This window comes from Meleagris gallopavo, chromosome 4, assembly GCF_905368555.1.
Source record: "Meleagris gallopavo chromosome 4, MGAL_WU_HG_1.1, whole genome shotgun sequence".
Taxonomy (NCBI): domain Eukaryota; kingdom Metazoa; phylum Chordata; class Aves; order Galliformes; family Phasianidae; genus Meleagris; species Meleagris gallopavo.
Genome location: NC_139407.1, coordinates 32,394,804 through 32,421,312, shown reverse-complemented (window position 1 = coordinate 32,421,312; position 26,509 = coordinate 32,394,804). Strand labels below are relative to the sequence as shown.

The 26,509-nt window shown below is 37.9% G+C and overlaps 1 protein-coding gene across 1 annotated transcript in view; it reads left to right on the top strand.

Moving 5' to 3' along the window:
- Nucleotides 1–26,509, top strand: part of FAT4 (FAT atypical cadherin 4) — a 134,360-nt gene that overhangs the window by 101,855 nt on the left and 5,996 nt on the right. The window contains exons 9-16 of the mRNA XM_010710090.3: nt 258–4,607; nt 11,820–11,924; nt 12,808–13,115; nt 16,752–16,837; nt 18,192–18,371; nt 19,242–19,366; nt 20,474–20,691; nt 25,263–25,524. Coding sequence (XP_010708392.3) covers nt 258–4,607; nt 11,820–11,924; nt 12,808–13,115; nt 16,752–16,837; nt 18,192–18,371; nt 19,242–19,366; nt 20,474–20,691; nt 25,263–25,524 — 5,634 coding nt within the window. The remainder of the gene's footprint in view (nt 1–257; nt 4,608–11,819; nt 11,925–12,807; nt 13,116–16,751; nt 16,838–18,191; nt 18,372–19,241; nt 19,367–20,473; nt 20,692–25,262; nt 25,525–26,509) is intronic.

Sequence of the window (26,509 nt, the reverse complement as noted above, 5' to 3'; positions counted from 1 at the left end):
TTCCCTTAATGCAGTGACCTGGTTTTCAGACCCATGCTTTTTGACCACATGTATGTTTCATGGGCTCACAAGTTACTTTCTTGAACATCATATAATGTGTAAAAGAAGTTCATTTTCAGAGCAGTATGAGAAAGAGCATGTTCCTCAAGGAAGAGTCCCTCTTCCTCACATATATTTCTGAGTGAAAAGCTGGCATAGTGTTTTCCACAACTGATGCATTCATTCATGAACTGCCTGGTCTTTGTTCTCCATTTCAGGTTCGTTTGTGTTTGCAGTGACTGTCACTGATGCAGATACCGGCTCTAACGCGGAGCTCCATTATTCCCTTGTGGGGAAGAACGCGGAGAAATTCCACATTGATTCAGCAAGGGGGGCAATCCTAGCTGCCAATGAGCTGGCAGGAGAGTCTGAAGTCACAATTTCTGTCCATGTGAGGGATGGCGGCCGGTACCCCAAGACAGACTCTACAACTGTCACCGTGAGGTTTGTGAGCAGAGCAGAATTTCCTCAAGTTCAAGCCGAACAGGAGACTTTCACTTTTCCTGAAAATCAAGCAGTTGGGACGCTTGTCACCACGATTTCTGGGTCTTCAGCCAGAGGAGGCTCCTTGTCCTACTATATTGCCAGTGGGAACCTGGGCAACACCTTCATAGTGGATCAGGTAACAGGACAGCTTTCTGTCGGCCAGGCTTTGGATTTTGAAGCCATACAGAAATATGTGATTTGGATTGAGGCCAGAGATACAGGCTTTCCTCCCTTTTCCTCGTATAAGAAATTGGAAGTAACGGTTGTAGATGTCAATGATAATGCACCGGAGTTTGAGCAAGATCCCTTCATTGCTGAAATAGTGGAGAATCTGTCCCCACGGAAGTTACTGACGGTGGCTGCAGTTGACAGGGACAGTGGTCTAAATGGACAGTTAATTTATGAAATAATTGAGGGCAATACAGAAAATAGTTTCAATATCAACAGAGCCACAGGTGAGATCAGGAGTATCAGGCCCTTGGACAGGGAGAAATTGTCTCAATACACACTAACCATAAAAGCTTCAGATAAAGGCACCCCTCTCCAGAGCACAACCGTCAAAGTTATCATTAATGTTTTAGATGAAAATGACAACGCCCCAAGATTTTCTCAGATATTTAGTGCTTCTGTGCCTGAAAATGCACCTCTGGGATTTACAGTAACCCGAGTCACAACTTCAGATGAAGACATTGGCATGAATGCAATCAGCAGGTACTCCATAAGGGATACAAGTCTCCCATTTATCATAAATCCAAGCACTGGAGATATCACAGTCAGCAGACTGCTAAACAGGGAGGATACGGATCGCTACAGAATCAGAGTTTCTGCACATGACTCTGGCTGGACAGTGAGCACAGATGTCACCGTATTTGTCACTGATGTCAATGACAATGCTCCACGATTTACAAAACCATCCTATTACTTGGAGTGTCCTGAGCTCCCTGGGATTGGGTTGAAAGTCACTCAAGTTTCAGCCACTGATCCCGATGAAGGATCTAACGGTCACATCTTCTATTTCATAAAATCTCAATCTGAGTTCTTCCGTATCAATGCAACCACAGGGGAAATTTTCAACAAACAATATTTAAGGTACCAAAACTCAAGTGGTTCAAGCAATGTCAACATAAACAGGCACAGCTTCATTGTGACTTCTTCAGACCGCGGCAGTCCTCCATTGCTGAGTGAGACAACTGTCACAATAAACATAGTCGACAGCAATGACAATGCACCACTGTTCCTTGCTCCTAAATATTTTACACCTGTTACTAAGAATGTGAGAACTGGCACAAACTTAATTAAAGTCACTGCAGTGGATGATAAAGACTTTGGTTTGAATTCTGAAGTGGAATACTTTCTTTCTGATGAAAGCAAAACTAATAAATTCAGACTGGACAGGAGTACAGGCTGGATTTCTGTGTCATCTTCACTAATGGCTGATTTGAACAAAAAATTTTTATTTAAAGTAAAAGCAAAGGATAAAGGTAATCCTCCACTGTCATCCGAGGTAGCTGTTGAAATAGTCGTAACAGAGGAAAACTATCATACACCTGAGTTTTCTCAAAGCCATATGACTGTTACTATCCCAGAGAGTCACTCTGTTGGAGCAGTGATCAGGACGGTTTCAGCCCGAGACAGAGATGCCGCTATGAATGGATTAATCAGATATAATATTTCCTCTGGAAATGAGGCTGGCAACTTTGCTATCAACACAACTACTGGTACACTGACACTAGCAAAACCACTTGATTTTGAGTTATGCCAAAAGCATGACCTAATTGTTACTGCCACAGATGGAGGATGGGTGTCCAGAACAGGCTTCTGCAGTGTCACCATTAATGTCATTGATGTGAATGATAATTCTCCAGCATTCAGCCCTGAGGACTATTTTCCCAAAGTATTAGAAAATGCCCCAAGTGGGACAACTGTTATTCGTTTAAATGCCAGTGATGCTGACTCTGGACCTAATGCTGTGATTGCATATGCCATTCAGTCCTCAGATAGTGACCTCTTTGTCATTGACCCCAACACAGGAACAATCACTACCCAAGGATTTTTAGATTATGAAACAAAGCAAAGTTACCATTTAACAATAAAGGCTTTTAATGTTCCAGATGAAGAGAGGTGCAGTTTTGCCAGTGTCAACATCCAGTTAGAAGGGACTAATGAATATGTCCCCCGTTTTGTGTCTAAGCTTTATTATTTTGAAGTTTCTGAGGCAGCATCTGAAGGTACCATTGTGGGTGAAGTTTTTGCAAGCGATCGTGATCTGGGAACTGATGGAGAAGTTCACTACCTTATCTTTGGCAATAGCAGAAAGAAGGGCTTCCAGATAGATGGAAGAAGTGGCCAGATCTATGTTTCAGGACCTCTTGACAGAGAAAAAGAAGAACGAATCTCTTTGAGAGTTCTTGCAAAAAATTCTGGAAGCATTCGTGGTGCAGATATAGATGAAGTAACTGTTAATATCACTGTACTGGATGCCAACGATCCTCCTGTATTCACTTTAGGAACCTACAACATACAAATTAGCGAGGGTGTTCCTCCGGGCACCCATGTCACATTTGTGAGTGCCTTTGATTCAGATTCTGTCCCTAGCTGGAGCCGGTTTTCTTATTTCATTGGGTTTGGTAATGACAACAGTGCCTTTTCCATCAACCCACAGACAGGACAGGTCACTGTCACAGCAGAACTGGATCGAGAAACTCTGCCTGTGTACAACCTGTCTTTGCTGGCCATTGATTCAGGAACACCATCTGCAACAGGCAGTGCCTCTTTATTGGTAACTTTGGAAGACATCAATGATAATGGCCCCACCTTGTCCACCCGCCAGGGAGAAGTCATGGAGAATAATCGTGCGGGAACTCTTGTAATGACACTTCAATCCTCAGATCCCGATCTCCCTCCAAACCAAGGCCCCTTTACGTACTACTTACTCAGCACTGGCCCTGCAACTAGTTACTTCAGCCTTAGCACTGCTGGTGTCCTGACTACAACAAGGGAGATTGATAGGGAGCAAATCAGTGATTTCTACCTGTCAGTGATTACAAGAGACTCTGGCATTCCTCAAATGTCTTCCACAGGAACTGTGCAGATAAAGGTAATAGACCAAAATGACAACCCATCTCAGCCGAGAACGGTAGAAATCTATGTTCACTATTATGGCAACCTTTTCCCAGGAGGAATTTTGGGCAATGTAAAGCCACAGGACCCCGATGTGTTAGACAGCTTCCAGTGCTCCCTCACCTCAGGAGTCACCAGCCTCTTCAGTATTCCTGGGGGCACCTGTGAGCTGCACTCACAGGCCAGGTCCACAGATGGGGTGTTTGACCTGGCTGTGCTCAGCAGCGACGGCTTGCATGGTGCTGTCACGAGCAGTGTCCGTGTTTTCTTTGCGGGTTTTGGCAATGCCACCATTGACAACAGCATCCTTCTTCGCTTGAGTGTCCATACTGTGCAGGATTTTCTGACGAACCACTACCTCCATTTCCTGCGCATTGCCAGCTCACAGCTGACAGGGCTGGGCACTGCCATACAGCTCTATGGGCTGTACGAGGAGAGCAACCAGACCTTCCTGATGGCGGCTGTCAAGCGCAGCAGCAACCAGTATGTGAATCCCAGTGGTGTGGCCACCTTCTTTGAGAGCATCAAAGACATCCTCTTCCGGCAGAGCGGGGTGCGGATTGAGTCTGTGGATCACAACTCGTGCCTCCAGAGCCCGTGCCAGAATGGAGGGAGCTGCATGAGGAGGCTGGCTGTAGGCCCAGCCTTGAAGAGCCACGAGAGCATCCCTGTCATCATCGTGGCCAATGAGCCCCTTCGGCCCTTCATGTGCAGGTGCATGCCAGGGTATGAAGGCAGCTTGTGTGAGATCGACATTGATGAGTGCCTCCCTTCACCGTGTCACAACGATGGGACTTGCCACAACCTGGTGGGGGGATTCTCATGCAGTTGCCCAGACGGCTTTACCGGCATGGCCTGCGAGAGGGACGTCAATGAGTGCCTTTCCAACCCATGCAAAAATGGGGCTGCCTGCCAGAACTTCCCTGGAACGTTCAACTGTATTTGCAAAACTGGGTATACAGGTACACTTTTACTTCTCTTCATCTCAGTCAAGAGAATGGGAAAGAGAGCAGAAATGTACCTTTAAAGCAAAAGATATCTTCCAGCTACAATTATCTGAATATGAGCATTCCCATTAGGTGAAGGAGTCATGCAAAAGACCACTTTTGTAGTTATGAAAACCAAGAAGACCAGATACCCACAGTGTTATTTTATTTTAGCTGTCCTTAAGCAAATCTCTCTTACCTGATTTGCATTAGAAGAGAAGGATTTTACTAGAGCTATTTTAATTTATTAAATATGTAGAAAACATTTCCAGTGCTTAAGTATGACTTTTTCTGTTCTTGTTATTGTTGTGCATATTGTGGTAGCATTTTGATTCTGTTAGGAGTGTGCCAAGCAAGAAAATCACCCTATGCGCCAAATTGCTTACGGTCATACAATATAGAAAACAGATGAAGGATATGGAAAAGAAAACAAATCTCAGGCAAAATGATCAAGCATGCATATGTTGTCCCTTTGCCATTTATTTTTTTCATTAACAGAAATGGCTGCAGCATTCCTACTTCTTCTGAGTGTTTGTTTGTTTTTTTTCCCCCCAGTATTTGTTTCACATTATCCCTAGAAAAGCAGACTGATGTTTGCATTATGGCAAGGTTCTAATCTATATTGTCATGTGGGAAGGACATGTATTTTATTTGTAGTTATCAAAGGGCATATTTATTAATTAAATTAAATTAAATTCCTGACTAACTCCTCCTGTGAAGATTCTGGATACTTTCAGATGTTCTAAGAAAAATATCAACACACTTAGGTTGCAAATTCTCTTAAACTCCTACAGCCACTATAACATATAGCGTTAGGGGTCAGATGAAAATATAGAGACATCCTCAAAAGGGGAAGAATACTACTTGGTTGTCATTAATAATTATGGCATCAAAACTTTGGCCCACTAAATTTGTCGTCTTGGAATTTATCTAGCATGACTGTCTTCCAACCTTAATCTTCTTTTATTGCTTAGGCTGAGGTTTGGGAAAACAGCTGTACTTGAAATCGCCTGTAAATTTTGAGTTCATGTGCATGTTTTGTTCTGATCTGGCATAATCTGAGTGTGATTGGATCCTCCATCTGTGGTTCCTCTGTGCATTGAAAAGCATTTGCTGTGATGTACTTTACTTGAGGATCTTTAGTTATTATCCTTGAGTTTGAGGAGCATTCAAGAAAATATTGTTTTTTGAAAATTCTAAAAAACTCAAAAACGCTTATGTAGGAAAAATGTTGCTTTAAAAGTTTAATGTGTTAGAAGCTGATACAGACTCATATATTCTGATGGGTTTCCCCTCACCATATTTCAGTTGTCTGTCACGTGGGTGGCTATGGCTGTGGGAGAGAGTTGGAACCTTGTGCTACAGTCAGTGGAGTTCTACTCCATTCTGCAGTGGAGCTTCTAGAGGAACTCAGATCACTTTCCAAATGATTTGATCAAAGAAAGAACTCCTAATCTTTATAATTTTTGGATGTCAGTTTCTCAAAACAGAAAGAAATAGGAATATTGCTATTGCATATTGGTGCAAGGCTACTTCTATCATGTCTTACAACTGCAGTGAAGGAACACAGTTACAAAATGTGTGTACCACTGCAGAGTTTCAGTCTTTTTGTGCATAACCTTTGGAAAAAATGCTAGTTCTTGCATTCTGTCTTTCTGTCATGTATTCATTGTGTGTTTAAAAAAAAAAAAACGACAGAACAACAGCAGCAAACTTAGGACATCTCATTCAGATATTCCTATCATGCTTAGAGCATCCTTAGTACAAAACAGCAAAAGAAATTAAAACATTTTTAGCTAGCTGAGTATTACCAGTCTGAACAATTATAACCATTACTTATGGCCACTTTCTAGAGATGTAATAAAGAGACTAGAGAAGTTAAAGCTTCTATTACCTCTTATAAGGAGTATTTCAAATGCCTTAGGGGGGACCAGGTAGGCACAGCTTTGCTCATTATGATGTGACAATTCGGCTTGCTTCTACTGTCCCCAAAGCTTGTTTGTAACCAGTGGATACTCAGGGTATCTTTTTAAGCCAGATTAGTACTGGAGATGTTGTATACTTTATTGCAAAGGATAAAATTAATTGATTTTGAATAAAGGCATGACTACTTCATTTAGACACAGCTACAGCAGCTGATAAGCATTCAGAGTGAAAGATCTCTTGATGTAGAGGATACTGATGTGATCTTCTGTGTGAACCCCACAGATGTACTACTGAGCCTCAGGTCAGGAACAATTATTGTGAACTGAGAAGCAGTTCCAATTAAGTTTACAATCCAGGAGTTTATTTTATGTTATATTATTACTTCAGATTATTTTGCCAGGAGCATGGCAAAATAGTTCTAGGGAACTTGTCCCCTGTAACGCTTTAGGTTATTAGCACCAGAGGTTAAATGGGCATATGTTTGATGTTGCCAACAAGCAAAACACTTCATTAACTAGCAGCATACTGTAGTATTTGCCTCTAGCCTATAATTTGAAGCATTAAAGAAATGTCTTGGTCATTTTTTTCTGGTCTTAAAGTTTAATGTTCAAGCCTGATGTTAGCTAAAAATAAAGCTCTACACATGATAAACGCTTGGGGAAAAAAAAAAAAAGAAAGGAAAAAAGAAAAGAATGTTTTAACTAAGAAAATGTGATAAGAGACTGTTACAGTTTGAAGTGTTGGATTTCTTTCGCGCCACGAATTAAATCTGGCATCTGGTATGAGCTTCCTCTAAACTACTTGTCAACATAAATAATTTTAAAACAGAATACCACTGAGGCAGGCGTTTATGTCTGGGAGTCAGATCTTTTTAAAATCAGTTGGCTATTGTAGAATCAAGAAGTATTTAAGTGTCCTGAGATTAATTGGTCAGGACAGAAAACAAACGGCACTAAAGCATGTAATTAAAAACCAACATATCTTTGGAGCTGAATATCAGTGGAGTTTATTAGATAAGATCTCAACTAATAATCAGTATATTTTGAGGTTTTATGTCTGCAGAAGCGTATTTGAAATGCTACAAATTTAATATACAATAGGTTCTGCAGATATCAGAATACAGATTGTTTGAGAATGCTTGTCATAGAGACTGCTATGTCATTATTATACTACCAACAGAAAGATTGCACAGCTGGTTGAGATTTTAATCCTGATCCATATATGATTACAGATAGCTGTAGTGAATGTAAAAATAAAGCTTGAAACTGTTTCTTTATGAATACAATACCGGAGTGCCTCACTGAAAAGAGACAGCCAAAATAGCAGATTTTTAATTCAGTGTATCATAAACATAGCCTTGCTGCTTCTCTTGGAATGAAAATACAGTCTCCTAATTGAATTTGCATAGTTGGTAAAAAACAAAAACAAAATAGTATCACAGCAGTGCATACAAGTAGAAATGTTTATTTTCTTAGACAGATATTGTTCACTGCAAATTCAAGTACTTGAGCTTTAGACCCTTACAATGGCTTACCTGGAAACTGAGAGTCTTTCTTTTATTTGATTTATTATGTTTTGTCAGCTGCATTTCACTTCATCACACTGCAAAGGTAATTTGGTTCGTTTCACTGAATAGGATTATGAAGAGTGATTACCTCAGAGCAACATCATTAGTGTTTAAACAATCTGTTATAATTACATCTCTTAATGATGATCAGGTTTTGTTTTTAAAATAATAATTTTCTAGAAGAAATATGTCTTGTTATTTACAGTACTTGTCAGCCCTTCCTTTGAACCTTTCATTTTCAGTTTTCCAGGACTCATTGAGATGAAGGAATATAGGTTTGTGAAATTGTTTCAAAAGCAGGATTAATATAATAGAAGAACCATTTTAAAAGATGTGCATAAGGAACAACAAAAACTGAAACTCTTGAATCAGCTGAAATCTAACCCAAGAGCATTCAGTTGATATCTGTTCCTGTTACATTCTTCAATTTTAAAAAAGTTATTCTCAGGAAGTTTGATTTTTGCATGTGATATCATCAGCTTGAGGTGATGAATGATAAATACTGAATGCTGTCTGTTATCAATTATCTAGTGTTATACTAAACTCACGTTCTTCAAACAACATCTTTGTGACACAAAGGTAAATACCTTGAATCTTTCAGTATTTCAGTTGAGATGTAATCTAAAAATTCAACTAACTGCATCATTTACCTAAGCTGGAGTGTTACTGGAGGCAGGCTGGGTTTGGAGTCTCTTTGGTTCATGAAACATTGACTGAGATGTTTCCTTCCCTTCATTGGATTTGATACCCTGAAATACATAGGTTCCTCCAAAAATAATGCCTCCTATTTATTTCTATCTATAACCTATAACAGATAGAAAGAGCATAGTAACTCTGAGCAAATTCTCAGCTACAAAACACCATTTCCAACCCAAATGGTCACCACATTAGCTGTGCATTTTTGCCAGTAATGAACAAGAGCTTGCATTCTGCAGATGTACAAATCTGCAGCAGCAGAAGTAACCTGCTGTCACATTTGCTGAAATACCCACTGCCTCACTATGCTCACATCCACTGGTTGATTTCCCTAGACAGAGATAACAGAGAAATAAATAGGGATATAGAAGAAATATAGGTTAGATTAAAATGGAAGAGCCAGAATGTGCAATTTGAACACTGGTAGACCATCCTGAACTCAGGCTGATCAGAGGGCTGGAACACATCTCCTGTGAAGAGACTCTGAGAGTGTTGTCGTTGTTCATCCTGGAAAAGAGAAGGTTTGGGGGAGCCCTTATAGCAGCCATCCAGTATTTGAACAGGGCGTACAGGACAGTTGGAGAGAGACTTTTCATTATGGAGTACCTTGGTAAGACAAGGGGTGATATATTTAATCCAGAAGAGGGGAAATTTAGATTAGACATCAAGAAGAAATTCTTCACAGTGAGGATGGTGAGGCTCTGGCACAGATTCCACAGATGGAGCATCTCCATCTGTGCACTTCCAAGATGCTCAAAGCCAGATTGGATGGGGGCCTGGAGCCTGATCTAGTGAGTGGTGTCCCTGCCCATGGCAGGGGCTTGGAACTAGATGATCTTTAAGGTCCTTTCCAAACCAAATCAGTTTAAGATTCTATGATTTTACTTTATCAAAGTCTTAATTGTAAGTGCTTGTATGGAACAGCCGTAGTGACAAACTGGAAAAGCATTCCTAAGTTGTGTTTTTGTTCTGCTGATAACTGGCTTTTGCTTCCTAAGATAAGCATGTTTAGCACTTCAGAGAATCACAGAGAATATCCAAAGTTTCTTTTTCATTTTAGATAAATATTAGTTTTATTAGCTCTGATGGATTGTTTAATCAGAGTATTTGTGTTCCCTTGTGTCAAAACAGTTGGAATAAATGCAAACACATTTTTATTATTTTTTTGAATTATTGAAACAATTGTTAAATATGAAAAAGGTGTTGTTATTCACTAGTTAAAATATGTGCAGCTAAAATAAACATCTATTTTCTGTTGCTGACTCAGCAAATATGCCAGCTTTAAAGAGAGCTGACAAAAGGAAGAGCACTTAAGGCACACTTCAGAAGACTTAGTAAGCCCTATTAGCTACATTAGATTTTTTTTTTAACTAAGAAATATCATTGAGCTAATTTAGTGTCTTTACCTCATTCTTGCGATCTGTTCTCCTTGATAAGTCAAAGATGGATGCTATGTGTCATAATTCTTCAATAAGGAAAACAGCAAAATCTAACCTTAAAAAATTATCTCATCCTTCAGTCATGCCTGTTAGACAATAAAAAAATAAATACCCCCAGAGTGTAATTAGATACAGACACTGGAAATGTTTCCCGGGTTCGTGGTGAATCTGTGAGTTGCATGTTAAAAACAGGACTACTCTAATGTTCCATTTCCATGCTGTCTCCAGTCATACGGGGGGGCTCCTGCTCACATGAAAGAACAGCCTCAATCTTCTTTAGCTTAAACAGAAAGGTACTGTAAAAGAAAGTGTTCTAATCAGGGGATGAAAGCTGTGAAACAGTAACACTAGCAGAGCTAGTAGTAGTACAATCCTATTTGTCTACAATTTTAGAAGCTAGCAATCTCCCAAAGTCTGAGAACTACATATTGTTGTCACGTGCCAAGTAATAGTTACAGGATAGAAGCATCACAAAAGTATGGACAGCCTCTATGCAAGTTCATATTGTTATTTTAACTTAAACATGCTTTATACTTGTATAGTGCAATGAGTAAAATAATTCATTGTTAGTGCGGTAAGAAGCATATGCAAGTCTTACCCTTTGCTAAGTATCTGCAGTTATCCTGGCTTAGGTGGAGTTTAAGGAAAGATCTGGAAAAAATATGGCTGATTTTTCAAATTCTTTACAGAGAAACATAGGCAGAAAACACAATAGTTTCAAGTTTTTGCTGAATAGATAGGGAAGGCTAGCAGTGCTGGCAGAAACCAAGGCAGGTACCAAGAGTGACATATATGGAAGTACTGCCAAATCGGTAAAAGCCAAGCAATGAAAAACCAAAAAAGTGAAAACAAACACTTTGGTAGTTAATGTTTTCAGACAAAGAAAATTTTACTTTTGTACAAAGAATCCCCTTGCCAGTGTTCAGCATCTGTTAAAATCTTCACCACTTCTCCTGGTTCTTTTCCTTGTTGAAATGAATTATGTGATTTCAGTTTATTCTCTGTTGAATAATATCTACCACATGTGACAGTGGCTGCTTAGAAAAGGACTGCATCCAGGGTAACATATTTTAGCTCTGGAGGACTCTGGTCCCTCTGAGTCAGGAAGGAGGTTGTAATTGATGAGGAAGATCATATAATGTACAATAGCAGCCTGTGTTCACCATGTTGTGTTCGTACAGGTTCCAGCAAGGGCTGTCACTATCCTTGATCCCCTTCTTGATCCCCTTCACAATGAGCGCGCTGCATTCAATAGGAAGAAAAACCCTTTTTGTTTTCATTCAGCTTCTCATTTCATATCAAGATCCCGCTGGTATAGGCGTATAGGCGCCAGTTAATAAAAAGAAATGTAGTGTCTATATGAGATAATTACAACAAAACACTTGAAAATTTGTCTGTGTTGATCAGGCCCATGTCAGGGTTGGGAGCAATACCTATGTTTTCTATCTTCTTCCCTCTCTAAGCCCCACACATTTTCCCTTTTGTTGCTTAAATGTATTCTGACTTGGCTATTGATTGGGTTACTCTGACCTGGAAATTGCTCTTGTTTCATGATGGCAGGGAAAACGTGTGACTCCACTGTCAATTACTGTGAATGCAACCCCTGTTTTAATGGTGGGTCCTGCCAGAGTGAGTTTGAGGGGTACTACTGCCCTTGCCCCTTTGGTGAGTTTGCTACTCCTATTCCTTATCTTCCCTTTCCCTACTAATAATTCTCAAATATGCAATTTATGTTTACCTTTTTGAAACTGATAAGTATGTGCATGGAACCCTGTCCTGTCCTCATTACAAGAAGTTGACTCAATCAGAACAGATTTTAGTTCTCACAGGTGCTTGCCCTTTCAGTTTATTGCGTGCTAATGAAATTTTGAGTTCCAAAAACCAGCATACAGTTCTGAGAATTAGAGGAGCATGTGTAGTACTGCCAAAATAGTTTAATAACTATTAGAATTTAGTTGTCTTGAGTTTGTTTTGTGGAATGAACCCAATAAAGACATAAGACAACACAGATATTTAAGACATTCTGATGTAATTGCATTTAGATTGATTTCGAATGCAAGTTCCTACAAAATTGTCATTGTTTGGACAGAAAAGCACAAAAAGTAAATGCAATGGATTAATTAAAAAAACAACCACAAGCAACAGACAAACTCAAGTGATAATCTATATTTTAAAGCTGCTGAAACCCTCAGTACACACTTGTAAATAGCTGTAAGTGCATTTTTCTACTAACATTTGGAGTAACCTTTATTTTGTTTTCCTTATGTTACATTTTCTTGAAGCTTTATTCATTTCTTATATTTATAATTGTGGTCCATAGTAAATGCAACTAATACTCAAATTGTTTTCTAATTGTCACTGCAATTAAAAACAAAATCAAGGAAAAAAACTATGTCCTCTAGAACACTTCTGCTCACATTGCATATTTTTTATCATATCTTAGAAGCTTTTTAAAAGGCCTGTCTAAAGCACATCAATACTTCATTTCTGGGATTATGCTCGATGAGGAAAAGCTATCTGCTACCAGATTTTATTTTTTGTTTTGCAGGTGTTTTTGGGAATCATTGTGAACTGAATAGTTATGGATTTGAAGAGTTGTCTTATATGGAGTTTCCCAGTATGGATCCAAACAATAATTATATCTACATAAAGTTTGCCACTATAAAAAGGAATGCTTTAATGTTGTATAACTACGATAACCAAACTGGAGAACGGGCAGAATTTCTGGCTCTGGAAATAACAGAAGGAAGGCTGAGATTCTCCTACAATCTTGGCAGCGGCACGTACAAGCTTACCACAACTAAGAAGGTGTCTGATGGACAATTTCACACAGCTATTGCCCGGAGGGCTGGAATGGTAAGAAATGCTAAAATGGGAATTTAAGACAAGTTCAGCCAAGTGACTTTGGCTTCCACATGAACTCACAAGAACATAAAATTAGTAACATTGCATTTGCTAGCAGAACCTCCAACTTTGGATAAAAAAAACTCCCTCATTTCTTTCTTATTCCAACTGACTCAAAGACCGACAATGGTTTGTTTAGTATGAAGATAATAAAAAATAATTAAAGAAACATGTGCAATGCCCCGCACTCTAAATGTGAAAAATGAGAACCAGGAATAATTAGTGAGATAAATTACTGCATATGAGGCCAATTAACTGATGCAGATTACGGGAATGATATTAAGGAGTACTGATTAACCATAGTAACAACAAAAATGCTGAAAATAATTTACCTTAATGTTTGGATAGTAGAAATGGTCAAATTCGAAATTCCATCTATGACCTTTTTAAGCTAGTTCAGAAATTTTGCAAATTTCATTGAAATAAAAGCCTTTTTTTTTTTTTTTTTTTTCTTTCCTCCCCCCTCTGTATCCCAAATGCAGAGAGTTCAAAATTGCTACACTGAGAGGGATTTTGTGGGGAGAAATAGGAGAGTTACTTCCTGCCTGCCCCTATCAGAGGGAAGAAATTCTGTCAAAAAGTGGACAGGGACAATTGATTGCCATATGCCTGGTGCCTCAACCCTTCTGCCTTTTTTTTTTCTTCAGTAAATGTTTTTATTCCTCTTCTCTAGTTTTTAATAATATTTCTAAAGCAGAACATAAACCAAATATTCTTTGAGTTCAAGCCAAACTTTTTGACTCCATAGTGTTTGAGTTAGAAATGAAACCAAATATATTTGCCATCCACAATCAGTAACTACTGCCCAAAAGCTCCCTTTTCAGGAAGATATGGCCAGCATATACGGAATCTCATATTCTTCCCATGTTTGAAATTAAAGTCACATAAGAATAATGGATGGATGGAGCTCCACATTTTGTTTTATAGTTCAGACCAGAAGAGATGGAGGGAATAAAAGAATAAACTGTTCTACCCGGTGTGACTCCTCCTGAGTCCTCCTAGAGATTTCCTTTCACTAACGGCTGCAGCAGTCATTGCTGCTAAGGTAGTTTTTATAGTTTGTAGCTGCTCTGTTTGCAGTGCCCTACTGAAATGCTTCATGTCCAGGGTGAGAAGTCCATAGGCACAAATGTCTCAGGAATATCAGAGGGGTATACTAGGTCTTGATCCATGGTTCTGTATGGTCAGAGTTGCCTCCCGACTTTTCTGCACAGCACTTTTTTCTCCTGAGGAGTCTTGAGCCAGAAACTGCATGTCAGCTGCATGTTGCAATACCTGATTTCTTTCGCTTGTTGAACTGGGGAATGGCTTAGTCTTCAACTAAATTTGGATATCTGAGTTGTGCACGTAGGAGTTTTATATCCAAGCAACATGAAGCATAATTGTGATGCTGAGTAATGATGGTGTTTTAGTGTACCTTAATATCAAATACTTAACAGTTTGCCTCACAGCTTCCAAAAAGTTATGCTCAAAAACGCACCTAGGTCTTATAAGACATAACATTTACATTTTAGCAACTAAATTAGTGTGGTATACCTGTTGATATTAATTATAACTTAGTATAGAGCCTACCTTGAAAATTGCAGAAAATAAATGAGATACACTTAAAAAAATAAAGTGGGAAAATATTTTACTTGTGGATATGCCAGAGGGCTAGACTACAGAAGAAGAGAGAGCATAAGAATACTATATAAAGAAAATTTCACTTATGAATGCTTCAGACTGAGAGCATTTAAGACAACCTATATTTTTGCATGATTTTTGTTTAAACCATCTCATTAATGTCAGCTGTTTACAAACAGAGTATGTAATCAGAATCACCTTTGTCTTAGATATTTCTTCTGCAAGAAAAATGTCTCCCAGGTGTCCAAAACTGCATAAAATAGCCCCCCTTCAGGATTCCAAATCTGTCATTTCCTACAGCACAGTGGGATTTTATCGGAAACTGGTAAAATCATTAAGTTGTCAGTCCTGAGATATTGCAGAATGACAGACTAGAAAGTCTCATAATGCAGCAAGGTAACTGTAGAGTAATGCTTAAGTAACAAGCAGGAACATTTGACTAACATTAGAAAATAAATTGTATGAACTCTGGTCCAAGTAAAATATATTCTCAAATATCTAGCCCTTCAGCTGGGTTTGCAACTTGGCTTTCACAGTGCATAGCAATGTAAGTTAGGGAGATTACACTGATTGAGCTAAGAACAAAAAACTCATTTCATTTTTTGTTGTTGAAACTCTGAAGGAAAATATGTACACATATGATGGCATACAGACCAGTCAGCTTATTATTCTTTCTATGAATTGTTTCATTTATACAGGGCATGTAATCTACTTTGGAATTGCAGACTGATGTTTCACAGGAGAAGCAGTTTTCATATTATGTATGGAAAGAAATTCAAGATAAGCTTTTATTAAAAAAAAAAAAAAAAGAAAAGCAAATTGAACAATTTAGACACAGTAGGACGTGATTTAGAGCCGAGAGCTGTGAATGTCAGCTTGCACTGTGCATTTTGGAAATACAATGGAGAATCTGTTGGGATTCCAAGATGTTGTTAGTGAACTGAGATGCAGGCAGGAGAAAAAAACTTTGCACTGTAATGAGATTGTGATAGCTATTGCTGTTTGCTCAGCTCCTGTAGAGTAACCTAAACCAAAGTAGAAATCAAGTCTTTTTGGAAAGAAACGTTTGATTTCAATTTGCCGTAGAACTGTACCACACATCTAGTGGAAACATGAGGAGCTGATATGTACAACCTGAAGATTAAGTTTATTTTTCTGAAAATTTGATTTAACTAACCTTCAGGACTTTTTTCACAGTGCATCTGTTATTAATAAATCACCATGAGGAAAATTCTTTGCTAAATGAGGAATAAAATAAAAACTCCTTTTTAAATTAGTAGGAGTTTTTTCATGGTTTTAGTGAAAGTTTTTTTAAGAATTTTAGTACAGAAATTAGAAAATAAAAATGCCATGATTTGCTTTGGTGTAAATAACATGTAAAAAGACGGCTCCACTGTCTAGAGATCGATGGCTTTGAGATATCAATAAATTAAAGAGGAAAACTGCTTTAAGTGTTGATGATGCCCAGCACTTCTCTGGATGTCAACTTGGTCCTTCTGACCAAGCGATGTCCACATGTTTCACCATTATTGATGTAGTCCACTTGGGTTATTATTTTTAACTAATAATCTTAGAGTTTGCACACCCAGCTTTTGCACGGCACTTTTCATCCAGTTCAGGCAAGTGATTAGTGTCATGGTCAAGCCCCTGGAGGAATGCCCTTTGTGCTTGGAGGAAAGCAAGCAAATGTGGAGGAATCCAAAGCTGAAAAGTTGGTGTTTCACTGTATGACTCTGTATGAGCTTGTCAGTTAACTCCTGCTCCATTACTATCTGCATCTCAGTGTTCACTGTGGTGTTGCAGAAAGGAGTTGGTCAGTGTCTCTGAGCAATCTTTTGATACTGAGTGACATAATGTACAAGTACTTCATTCTAGCCGAGCTCTTTATATATATTATAAGCATTTAATGTGGTTGGGAATGTACCCTTGCAATATTCAACATATCTGTATATGTGGCTTTTGCAGGCAGCATCACTGACAGTGGATTCCTGCTCTGAGGATCAGGAGCCAGGCTATTGCACTGTTAGCAATGTGGCTGTTTCCACTGACTGGTAAATAATTCTTCATTTTTGGGGGGTTTAGTTCTGTAAAATGAAAATAAACCACTTGCTAAAATTAGAGAAGCTTGGAATAATGATTACGTGTCTTTAGCCCAGTCTAAGGGAAGGGATAGATGCCTAAGTTGCACTCATTCGGGAGGTCTAAAGAGGTAATTCTCTGAAGTGTCATCACCTTCCATCCTTGTAGAAGCAGGTTAAATTTTCTCCATGTCCCATTGATTGCCTACTCAGGCTAAATTCCCATGTCCAAGGATTTTATTCAAAAATCCCCAATTCTCAGGTCCATCTCTGTTCCTAGGGTATGGGTGAACATAAGAACCCCACATAACAGGGTAGTCCACACTGTAGTGTAAATGAGGATAAGGTTTTTTAATTAATGTTGTGGGATTTCACATCAAAATCTAGACAAAATTAGTTATCAGAATATCAGATACTCATGATTACTGGCAACTTGTAAATCTTAATTAAAAAATGAAACAAATTTATGTGTTGTAATCAAATTGCTCTTTGATGTACTACAATACTTCTGGACAGTTCAAAATTCTACAAAATTTAGTGCAACAAGTATTTAGCAAAACCTTTTCCACTTTTACTTGAGGTGTCTGTCTTGGTAAAAACAGGCTTAGACAGCAAAATACTATTACTTTAGTAGTGCCTACATTTCACTCCAGTATTGCTCACTCTGGGCTTTGATTTGTTTGGTGTTTTTTTTTTTTTTTTTGAATGTACCTATAGTTTCTTGTGAAGGTGTAAGAAACACAACTGCTTTTCTAATAGGAAAAAAATAAATAATTACTTGAACAAATTTTTGTGTCTTTTTTTTTTCTATTTCATTTAATATTGACTAGTACAGAGAACATTCTTTCTTTTCTTACTATAACTAACTCAGAACCTTTTCTGTCACTTCTTTTGATCCTCCTTAAAAATAGCAGTAACTTTAATTCCCATCATTGTTGCTGATTCCTTACAGTTGTCACAATCATATTTCCTAACACAGGTGGTTTCTCCACTAGTATAGTATATACAAATGCAGATATGTATTTGTAAAGCAACGAATCCACCTTCCAGCTGTTTAAATATAATCTATAATTTAAGCCATAATTGAGTGAAAATCTGTATTCATTTTGATTTCAAGTGAGTTGCTCAGTTAAGTGAATAGAAGTTTTGACATTCAACAACAGTGTGAATTTATATGTCATAGGGGCATCACTCTCTTTCCCCTTCTAAACGTACATTATGAATTTTGGAAGTGGAACTTTAGCCACAGACCCTAGCTGACAGCTCCTTTGTTGTCCCTGCTATTTTATGTCTGATGTCGTTAAACCTTTTTTTCTCTCTTTTATAGGACCCTTGATGTACAACCAAATCGACTTACCGTTGGTGGTATCAGGTCTGTTGAGCCCATCCTTCAAAGGAGAGGACAGGTGGAAAGCCATGATTTTGTGGGCTGTATAATGGAGTTTGCAGTCAATGGACGTCCCCTGGAGCCCAGCCAGGCTTTGGCAGCTCAAGGAATCTTAGATCAGTACGTCTGCTATATATGGTATCGAATAGACAGTATTTATGATATAGGAAGCCAGCATGAAACTCAGGCACCAGTCCTGACACTTTTAGATATTTCTTGTAAAAAATGACTGTAGAATTTATTATAAAGTGTGAAAAAATTAAGAAATGAATCTGGGTGAGAGATTCACAAAAGATTACAGAAACTTCAAAAAAGCAACATCATTACATTTCTGTTGCCAATTATTATTATTAATGTTGCTTTGCAGGCTGAAATAGAGTAGCCCTGTTTCTTTATAAATTCCACCTGGGTTTGATTGTACTTCTACGGTTCACTAAACCACTGCTCCCCCTTATTTCTTTTTAATTCACAATGTCTGTTCTATCAATTTGCCTCTCAAGTAACACTGAATTTCACTCATATCCTCTGAGTGATCTTTCAGAAACGATCAGCTATTTGACTCTATTGTTTTTCCGTCTCTCTATTTGAAGCCACAGTTGTAGCAACAATGTCAGTCTTAGGTCCAAATTTGGTAGCACACCCTTCCTCTTTCCACCTCCAGTCTTCACTGTTCTTTGTGAAAGAAGTGAGGTCTCCAGAGATCTGCAGTGTAAAAAGCACCTGAAAGAGTGTCTTCATCTCTTATATAACAGATAATAGGAATTTCACTGCCTGTGAATTCCCTTCCCTTTATTAAGCCTGTTGTAACTTGATTCTGAAAAGTGGGATCTGTTTTGAACCATCAGCTGTCTGAGAGAAGAGCATCTCAACTTTTGCATCTCTTGAAGGGAAGAAAAGGATTATCATTCAAACACACAATCCTTTCCAGCAAATTTGCTCTGCTTGTTTGTACATGCATTCCTCAGTATCTGCTTTTCTGCATTGTTTCAGATGTCCTCGATTAGAAAGTGCTTGTACAACTAGCCCCTGCCAACATGGTGGCACCTGCACTGATCACTGGTCATGGCAGCAATGCCAATGCAAAGATGGACTGACGGGAGACCACTGTGAAAAATGTAGGGTTTTGCTCTCTTTTTCATCTGCATCTAACTGTATGGTTATACCATTAAGAGTTTCTTTTCAGGGGCACAGGATAATGAATTTTATGAAATAATGAAAACAAGCAGCCTACTTGCCTCTTAAATAATCATGAAGGAAAAGTCCACAATGGACTATTGTTCTTTCATAAGTTAAAAATAACATCAAGTTATATATATTAAGTTTCCTTGTCTTTATATCACATTTCAGGTAATTTACACTCATTTAAAGCTACTGCTTCCAATCAGGTATAATCAGTAACCAAAATAAAGCTATCCAAAAGAAGGGATTTGTCTGCTGTGGAGAGGTAAGAGAGAGAGTAAGAGGGAGAAGGCTTCCCTTTGCATAGCTTATGGCTTCTCTGTACTTTTTTATCTAATAATCATCAAGTTATATGCGTGAAAGTATATGGCATATGTAAGTAAATGCAAGACATTTACATTCTGGGATTATAAACTTGAGTATGGATAGCTCTATAAATCAATACACAATTGTCTAGGAGAGCAAAGCAATTTATTTCCATATAGTGGTAGTATATTGACTGAATTTTGTTTTCTTACATGTCCTACTATTGTTTAGCTGATTTATATGCTTTTATTATGTCAGTTTACGAAATAATTTTGCCATGATTTTAACAGCGTTTAGTAGTCAATGCTCTACCATTTTTATTCTTTTACACCGTTTTACAAATGGAAAGTCATTATCTCTGTCCTGAAGAGCTTAGAGTTCAATATATCATGAAACCCTGTTTGCAGTAATGGAAATAGTAACATCCCTGGGAAGGAATTATAGTTCTGAGTGCCAAATTTTTTCTCCTACTCCCTCACTTGTTCTCTAGCGAGTTTTAATTTACTATTGACTGATACCAGCAGTAAATTACTAGCACACTCCCCCTCTCAAACACACATTCTGGTTCAAGCCAAAGAACAGAGGGGGGTGAAATTGCCATTCACTCCTGCTCTCCCCACTGACCTGCTCTGAACTTGATCTCCTCCCTGAAGAAAATTGTTGTTATCAGGCAGATCATCACTGTACTATATCTGCAACCAGCTGCATACTAAGTGCTTCCCCCATCCTTGTCCCAGATATTACTGCCGACACTGCCTTATCACTGGAAGGCAAAGGACGACTTGACTACCACATAAGCCCAAATAAGAAGCGTGAATACATGATGAGATACGTTGCTAGAGGTGCCAGCCCAGAACCTCTGAATGTGGACAGCTTGGAAGTGAAGTTCAGAACAAGAAGCGAGAATGGGATTTTAGTTCACATCCAGGAAAGCAGCAACTTCACTACTGTGAAGGTAAGATTGCAGCTAATGCTGAGTTTGATTTGATTGGTCTGCCTCTTGTACAGTGATCAAAATCATATTTTTCCATTACTCTTGCCGTTTCCTTTGTAAAATGTTAGGTCTTTAACTAAAGCTAGGCAGTGTGCCAGTATCATTCATCTTCTCTACAATTCCCTTGCTATTTGCCAAGGTATCAGAAGATCTTGATGGCTTTGTATCTAAGCAGTTTTGTCTAGACTCCAAATAGTGACTGTTTTAAGGCAGAGGGTATGGTACTCATTGCCATATTTGTTATCATCATGAAGTTACAATCTACAGAGCAAATAATTTCATTATTGGCTTTTTATCTTCTGATTTTTCAAACCTTGAACCTGGACTCTCTTAAGCTAGCAAACAACAGCCAAAAAGTTTTCACAAATTCCTACTGATGTGGCTTGTGCTTATCAAACTAGGAAGTGAGGGATAATTTGAATTCATGAGGTTACCCACAGAGCAATGTCAATATCAAATTGTTTTTAGATATGTCGCTGAGTTAATGCTTCAAATGCCACGCAGTTTTCTTTCCCAAGAGTTTATTGCTGCAGAAGTTACCTTCCTCAAGAGAAAGCAATGGTTCAGTTCCCGGCGATGACTCAGTCCATTTACTCATAACTCTAAATGAGTGCAGCAGTGATGCTGGCAAGCCCCTTTATTGGGTTGGTGTAAGCTCCAAGTTTCCTTGACTGCTGTAACGCTTTCCAAGTTGTTTTTTTTTTTTTTTTCCTGACTTTAAAAGAAACTCATACAGAAATTCACACTTTCTAAGCTTCAGCCCCATTGATATTGTCCACCTGCCCGGTTCCTGTGCGGATCAGAAGTACAGAGCTTTCCTGTCCTCTGGCTACTTTTAAGAAGCAAGTCTGCACTGCTTCACAGGCATACACTTATAACCTGTCATTTAATAGAGAGTGTCTGCCACAGTCATATTAGCTGGTAAAATCTAATTATTTTGTGTTCCAGAGGAAAACAAACAAACAAACAAGAAGAAGAAGACAAACCAAACAAAAAGAAAAACCGTGAATATTACCTTTTTTTCTCCCTAGACAAATTCACTATACTAGCTGTGCAATTAATTTTAATTAAAAAAAGAAAAAAAAGAAAAAAAGAATTTTCTTTCCTTCATGAAGGTCTTATTGGTGTGTTTGTGCAAACACTCTTATTGTTGTTTGCTTTGGTGAAGTTATATAAATAAGCAGAGGGTGTCATATCCCATCCCCAGGTGTTCGAGGGCTAAGAACTCAAGTTTGCTTAGTAGCAGATCCTTTAAGGAAGCAGGGGTAACTTCACTGAAGTGATCATTACCAGAAAGTTCTCAGATGATGGTAGTTAATAAAACAGATCTTTTTCACTGTAGTTAGTACAGTATGGGTTCTATTCCACTTATACCCAGCGTAGGTATCACGACAAGGGCGCGCTGTGGTAGTGGCCCAAGATGTCAGTAAAGCTAGCCCACATGTCACTTTCCCTGGCATCTCAGCCCACTCTCTGTGCAGTAAATGAGATTCGGAGACTTCTATTTGCAATTCTTTTGATTATCTTCAAAACAGACATTTTTATAACTTGATTTTTGGATAATTTAATAAGCTTGTTTTCCAAGGCGTAAGCATTTGGAGAAAACCTGCATGTGGTTTTAATATTAAATTTTGCTAGAGAAAAGCTATAAGTGACTACCTCCATGCCTCCACATTTTTCCTCGTGTACTCAACTGGTTTTGTTACAGCTGGGACTGAGATAAAATTAGAGAAATGGCAATAAATCAGAACTACTGAGATTGCAAGCAGCTGATTATTTAAATGATGGATGTAACCTCCCTTTAAAGAACCTCAAGCCTGGAGAAAAAAAGGTCTTATTTATGATATTAAGGACTCCTTAATCCAGGAAAAATGTAAGAACTAGCAGTTGAAATTAAAGAATAGTAAAAATCAAAAGGAAAATGTCCCTCAAAAAAAAAAAAACAAAAAAAAAAACACAAAAAGGAAAATGGGAGGAGGAGGACTCTTTACTACTAGAGCTCACTGTCTCAGCATATTTTCTAATGAGTAATGTATACTGCAGCTAATTCAGTTAGAAGTAAAGAGATAAATACAGCACGCTAAAGGTGAAATTACCTGTCCTGTTTTAGCTGAAAATCTCATCTGAAATTAGATTAGATTAACATAATTGCACCTCTAAGATCAATGAATTGTACAAGTAGAGAATGTGGATTATGTATTGCCCATACATGCTAACGTATGCACATATCAAGTTACAGGAATAAATCAGAACATAGCTCATTTCAATGGTATCCTATATAGTGAGCTATAAATCTGTACAGGCTAGTGCTCAAATTTAAAACAAGTAAGAAGCAATTTGCTCAGTAAAGTAGATTCAGAATGTTAGTAGAGTTGGATCAATCTTGTATTTAGAAATATGTTCGCTTTAGTAGCTCATTCTTTTCAGTATATCCCACTTGTCAGTTGCTCAGCCATTTAAATAAAACCTAGAAATGAGTGTTATTCAATATTGTAAGCATTGACATTTGTTTCAAATTTAGAAGTATGTTGTGCTTCAAGGAACAAAAAAGAGCATTCCTTATTTTTTCCTGATTAAAGAAGTCATGGACCAATCTCATCTCTAGAAATTTTATTTTCTAAATACTTCTGGTGTAATATTTATAGACATTGGTCACGTGCCATTTTAAAGAAATAAAGTAGCACTTCAGAGTCATAAATCAGTATGGTGGGTAAATAATTATATAATTCTTCTCTAATGTGGACTTAGAAGACACAGGTCAATGTTTAGTATTCTCATAAGTTTAGAGGATACTGTTTGATATAGCATATTCCTTTGTGTTTTTGTAAAGACCTGAACACACAACAGCACTTTCACAGAGCGAAAAGACCAAATAAAACGAACAAAACCCATGAAAGCTTGTAAATGTAAATAAATATATATATTCCATGCAGTTAGTCCTTTCATAAATATTTTTCATTGTGGCAAATGGTGTTTAATATGTTCTGATCATCTGTGTGACTGCATTTCCAAATATGGTTTTTTCTTCAGCCTGTGTCACAGTTTAGATGTCTGCCACCTGTATTTGCCAACACCAAACTTATCCTGTCTTTGAGGGGGGGATCTTTATCAAAGAATATTTAAACAGTACATTTTCAAGTAGTTCAAATTATGTTGATTATAAGCAAAGTTCATATATAAATTAACCACTGTTTTTCTTGATCTAAATGGACTTTCCGCTAGATGTGTTCAGTTCAGGCTGCTGACAGAACATGAGCGTGGTTTTCAGACATATTAAAGCTGATCTATATGAAGAAAGTCCTCATTTTGTATCACTAAAAAAAAGGAAATCTAGAGCACTGAACAGTTTCTAGAAACTAGAACAGCATTCTTGTTGTCCGTGTGTCACCCCACAGTTCTTCTCAGGTTAATGTTACATTTTCTGGAACAAAGCACTCAAGGCTTATAGAGCTTTCTACAAACCTGTGGCTCTGACCGCTCCTATACAATGCTTGTGCACCTTCTACACACTGCACATCACAGCAAGGAACACAGAAGGGAAAGGAGTGGTCCTATGATGAATATGCAAAGTAACAGAGATGAGTATGAAAGAGAATCTGCAACAAGTTGCACAGCTACCCTATGAAATGTATTTGTTATTTCTGACACCCTACATAAAGCTTACAAGTTGGTACAGTGCTCAGGAGATCAGCTGACATACCCAGGTCCTACACAGCATTTGAGAATTTTCTGGGTTTGGTTATGGATTTTTTTTTTTCCCACTCTTTTATCTTAAATGTAAAGTTTGTACAAATCTCTCTTTGGGATTGCTTAACACACAATTCATAAGAGGTTTAAAATTCTTCATCTCATGCATGTAGCGTCATCTGTTGAGGAAAAGCCAAAATGTGTTTCAGAGTCTTCAATAGTATATTTTTTTCTAATAGCTCAAAAGCTTAAAATCAGTTTTCTTAAGTAAGCATCATTTGAAAATTCACACAAAATAATAGACTTCACAGGCCTTTAGTAAGATTTCTAAAACAGAAATATTTTCCTGCAGAATGAAATTGGAATCTTGCTCAAATTCTGTCATACATTTTCCTACTGTGTCATAATGAGTTGCAAGTTTTTGGGCAAGGACAACATCTGTTTATTCTGCAAAGCATTTTCTCCACTTGCTTTGACAGAGAAGAAGAGTTTGTCTTTATTGGTTAAAATATTTTGTCATGTGCATACCCTCCCTACTGCTAGCTTCTCAATAGGTTTTCCTCTTATGAGAGTATCCGAGGAATAAGTGGATGGCAACTACATATTTTCTACAGATGTAATAATGAATCTAATTGCAGCCAAGTACTAAATAATATATGCATTTTAGTACCAAACAGTTGTTTGGGGAAAAATACATTCATATATTTTACTACAACCAAAGCCATGTGTTACTGTAGCTGTACTGGATAAGCATAATGTTAGTTATGTGTATGTGGGGGCAGAAAGTTGAGTCTGTGACTATCACTTTAAAATGATGCATTCTGTTGTTTTCTTTTTCTGATCAGATAAGAGCTGGGAAAGTGCACTACATATCTGATGCTGGAATTGCTGGGAAAGTGGAAAGAAACATTCCAGAAGTGTACACAGCAGATGGGCAGTGGCATTCAGTACGCATTGAGAAGAACGGCTCTATTACTGTCCTGTCTGTTGACAAGACTCATAGACGAGACATTCTCCATGTCACACAGGATTTTGGTGGACTAAACGTTCTTACAATATCTTTGGGAGGTATCCCACCAAACCAGCCTTTCAAGAGCACAGTTGCAGGTAATTCATTTTTCTTTTTGGTATAGTGCACATGAGCACATTTGAGCAGACAAAGGGTGTCTGCTTGCTTTAAGGTTGCAAAAAGTACTGTAATTCTATATCAGTAACTAATACACTTCTACACTTTGCCAGGAAAGCTGTAATTTGAATGGGTAAGGGTTGCAAATTTTTTTCCTCTAACACAAACTTGTTTTCAAAAAACAGCATTGCATCTGCAGGGCTTTTTGCAGGCACGGAGTGAGTTTGCTTGATTGTATGCAAGTGCATTGTTATGAATTTGTTTTGCTTATGGAGAAGAAAGGATCCATTCTTTACCTGGGTCAGAATCTGGAAAATTAAGGCAAATCTACTGAGGCAAAAATTCTAAATGAGTACATTGTCTCTGTAGGGGTTTAGTAAATGCTGTAGGATTTAGCCTGTTGTTAATATGATTAAAATATTTTCTGAAATTCCATCTTCCTCCTCCTTAATCCTGCTGTCAAATGAAGGATTTTTTTGTTTGTTTGCTTGTTTTTTGTTTGTTTTTTTTTCTGAACAACAGAAACTAAAGACAATTAAAAAACACTCTGTGACCAACATCCATCTTGTAAGGAGTAAATCAGTCTTAAGAGTTGAAGCAGTATCTTAGACCCTGGCAAAATAAATAATGTATATTTTATATTATTCCCCAAGTAATAAGTCAAGATGGAAGTGATTTTTTGCTAGAAACTGTGAGATATTCCAGACAATGCAGGAATACGTTTAACAAGATTTTATATTGAAAAAATTGTCCTTACTTCAAGAAAGGTGACCAGATAAAGTAACTTTAAAGGTGCAAATTAACACTTCACACTTGTGTGTTGTGAACTTGTTTGAAATGTGGTCTGAAACAATTTGAATGCTATGCTTACTTTTACCCTTTTTACACATACATTTTATGAGCGGTGTCTGCATGGAAAAGCCAAAGAGGCTTTAGGAAAGCTGGAACAAAGACAATTGAGGACAC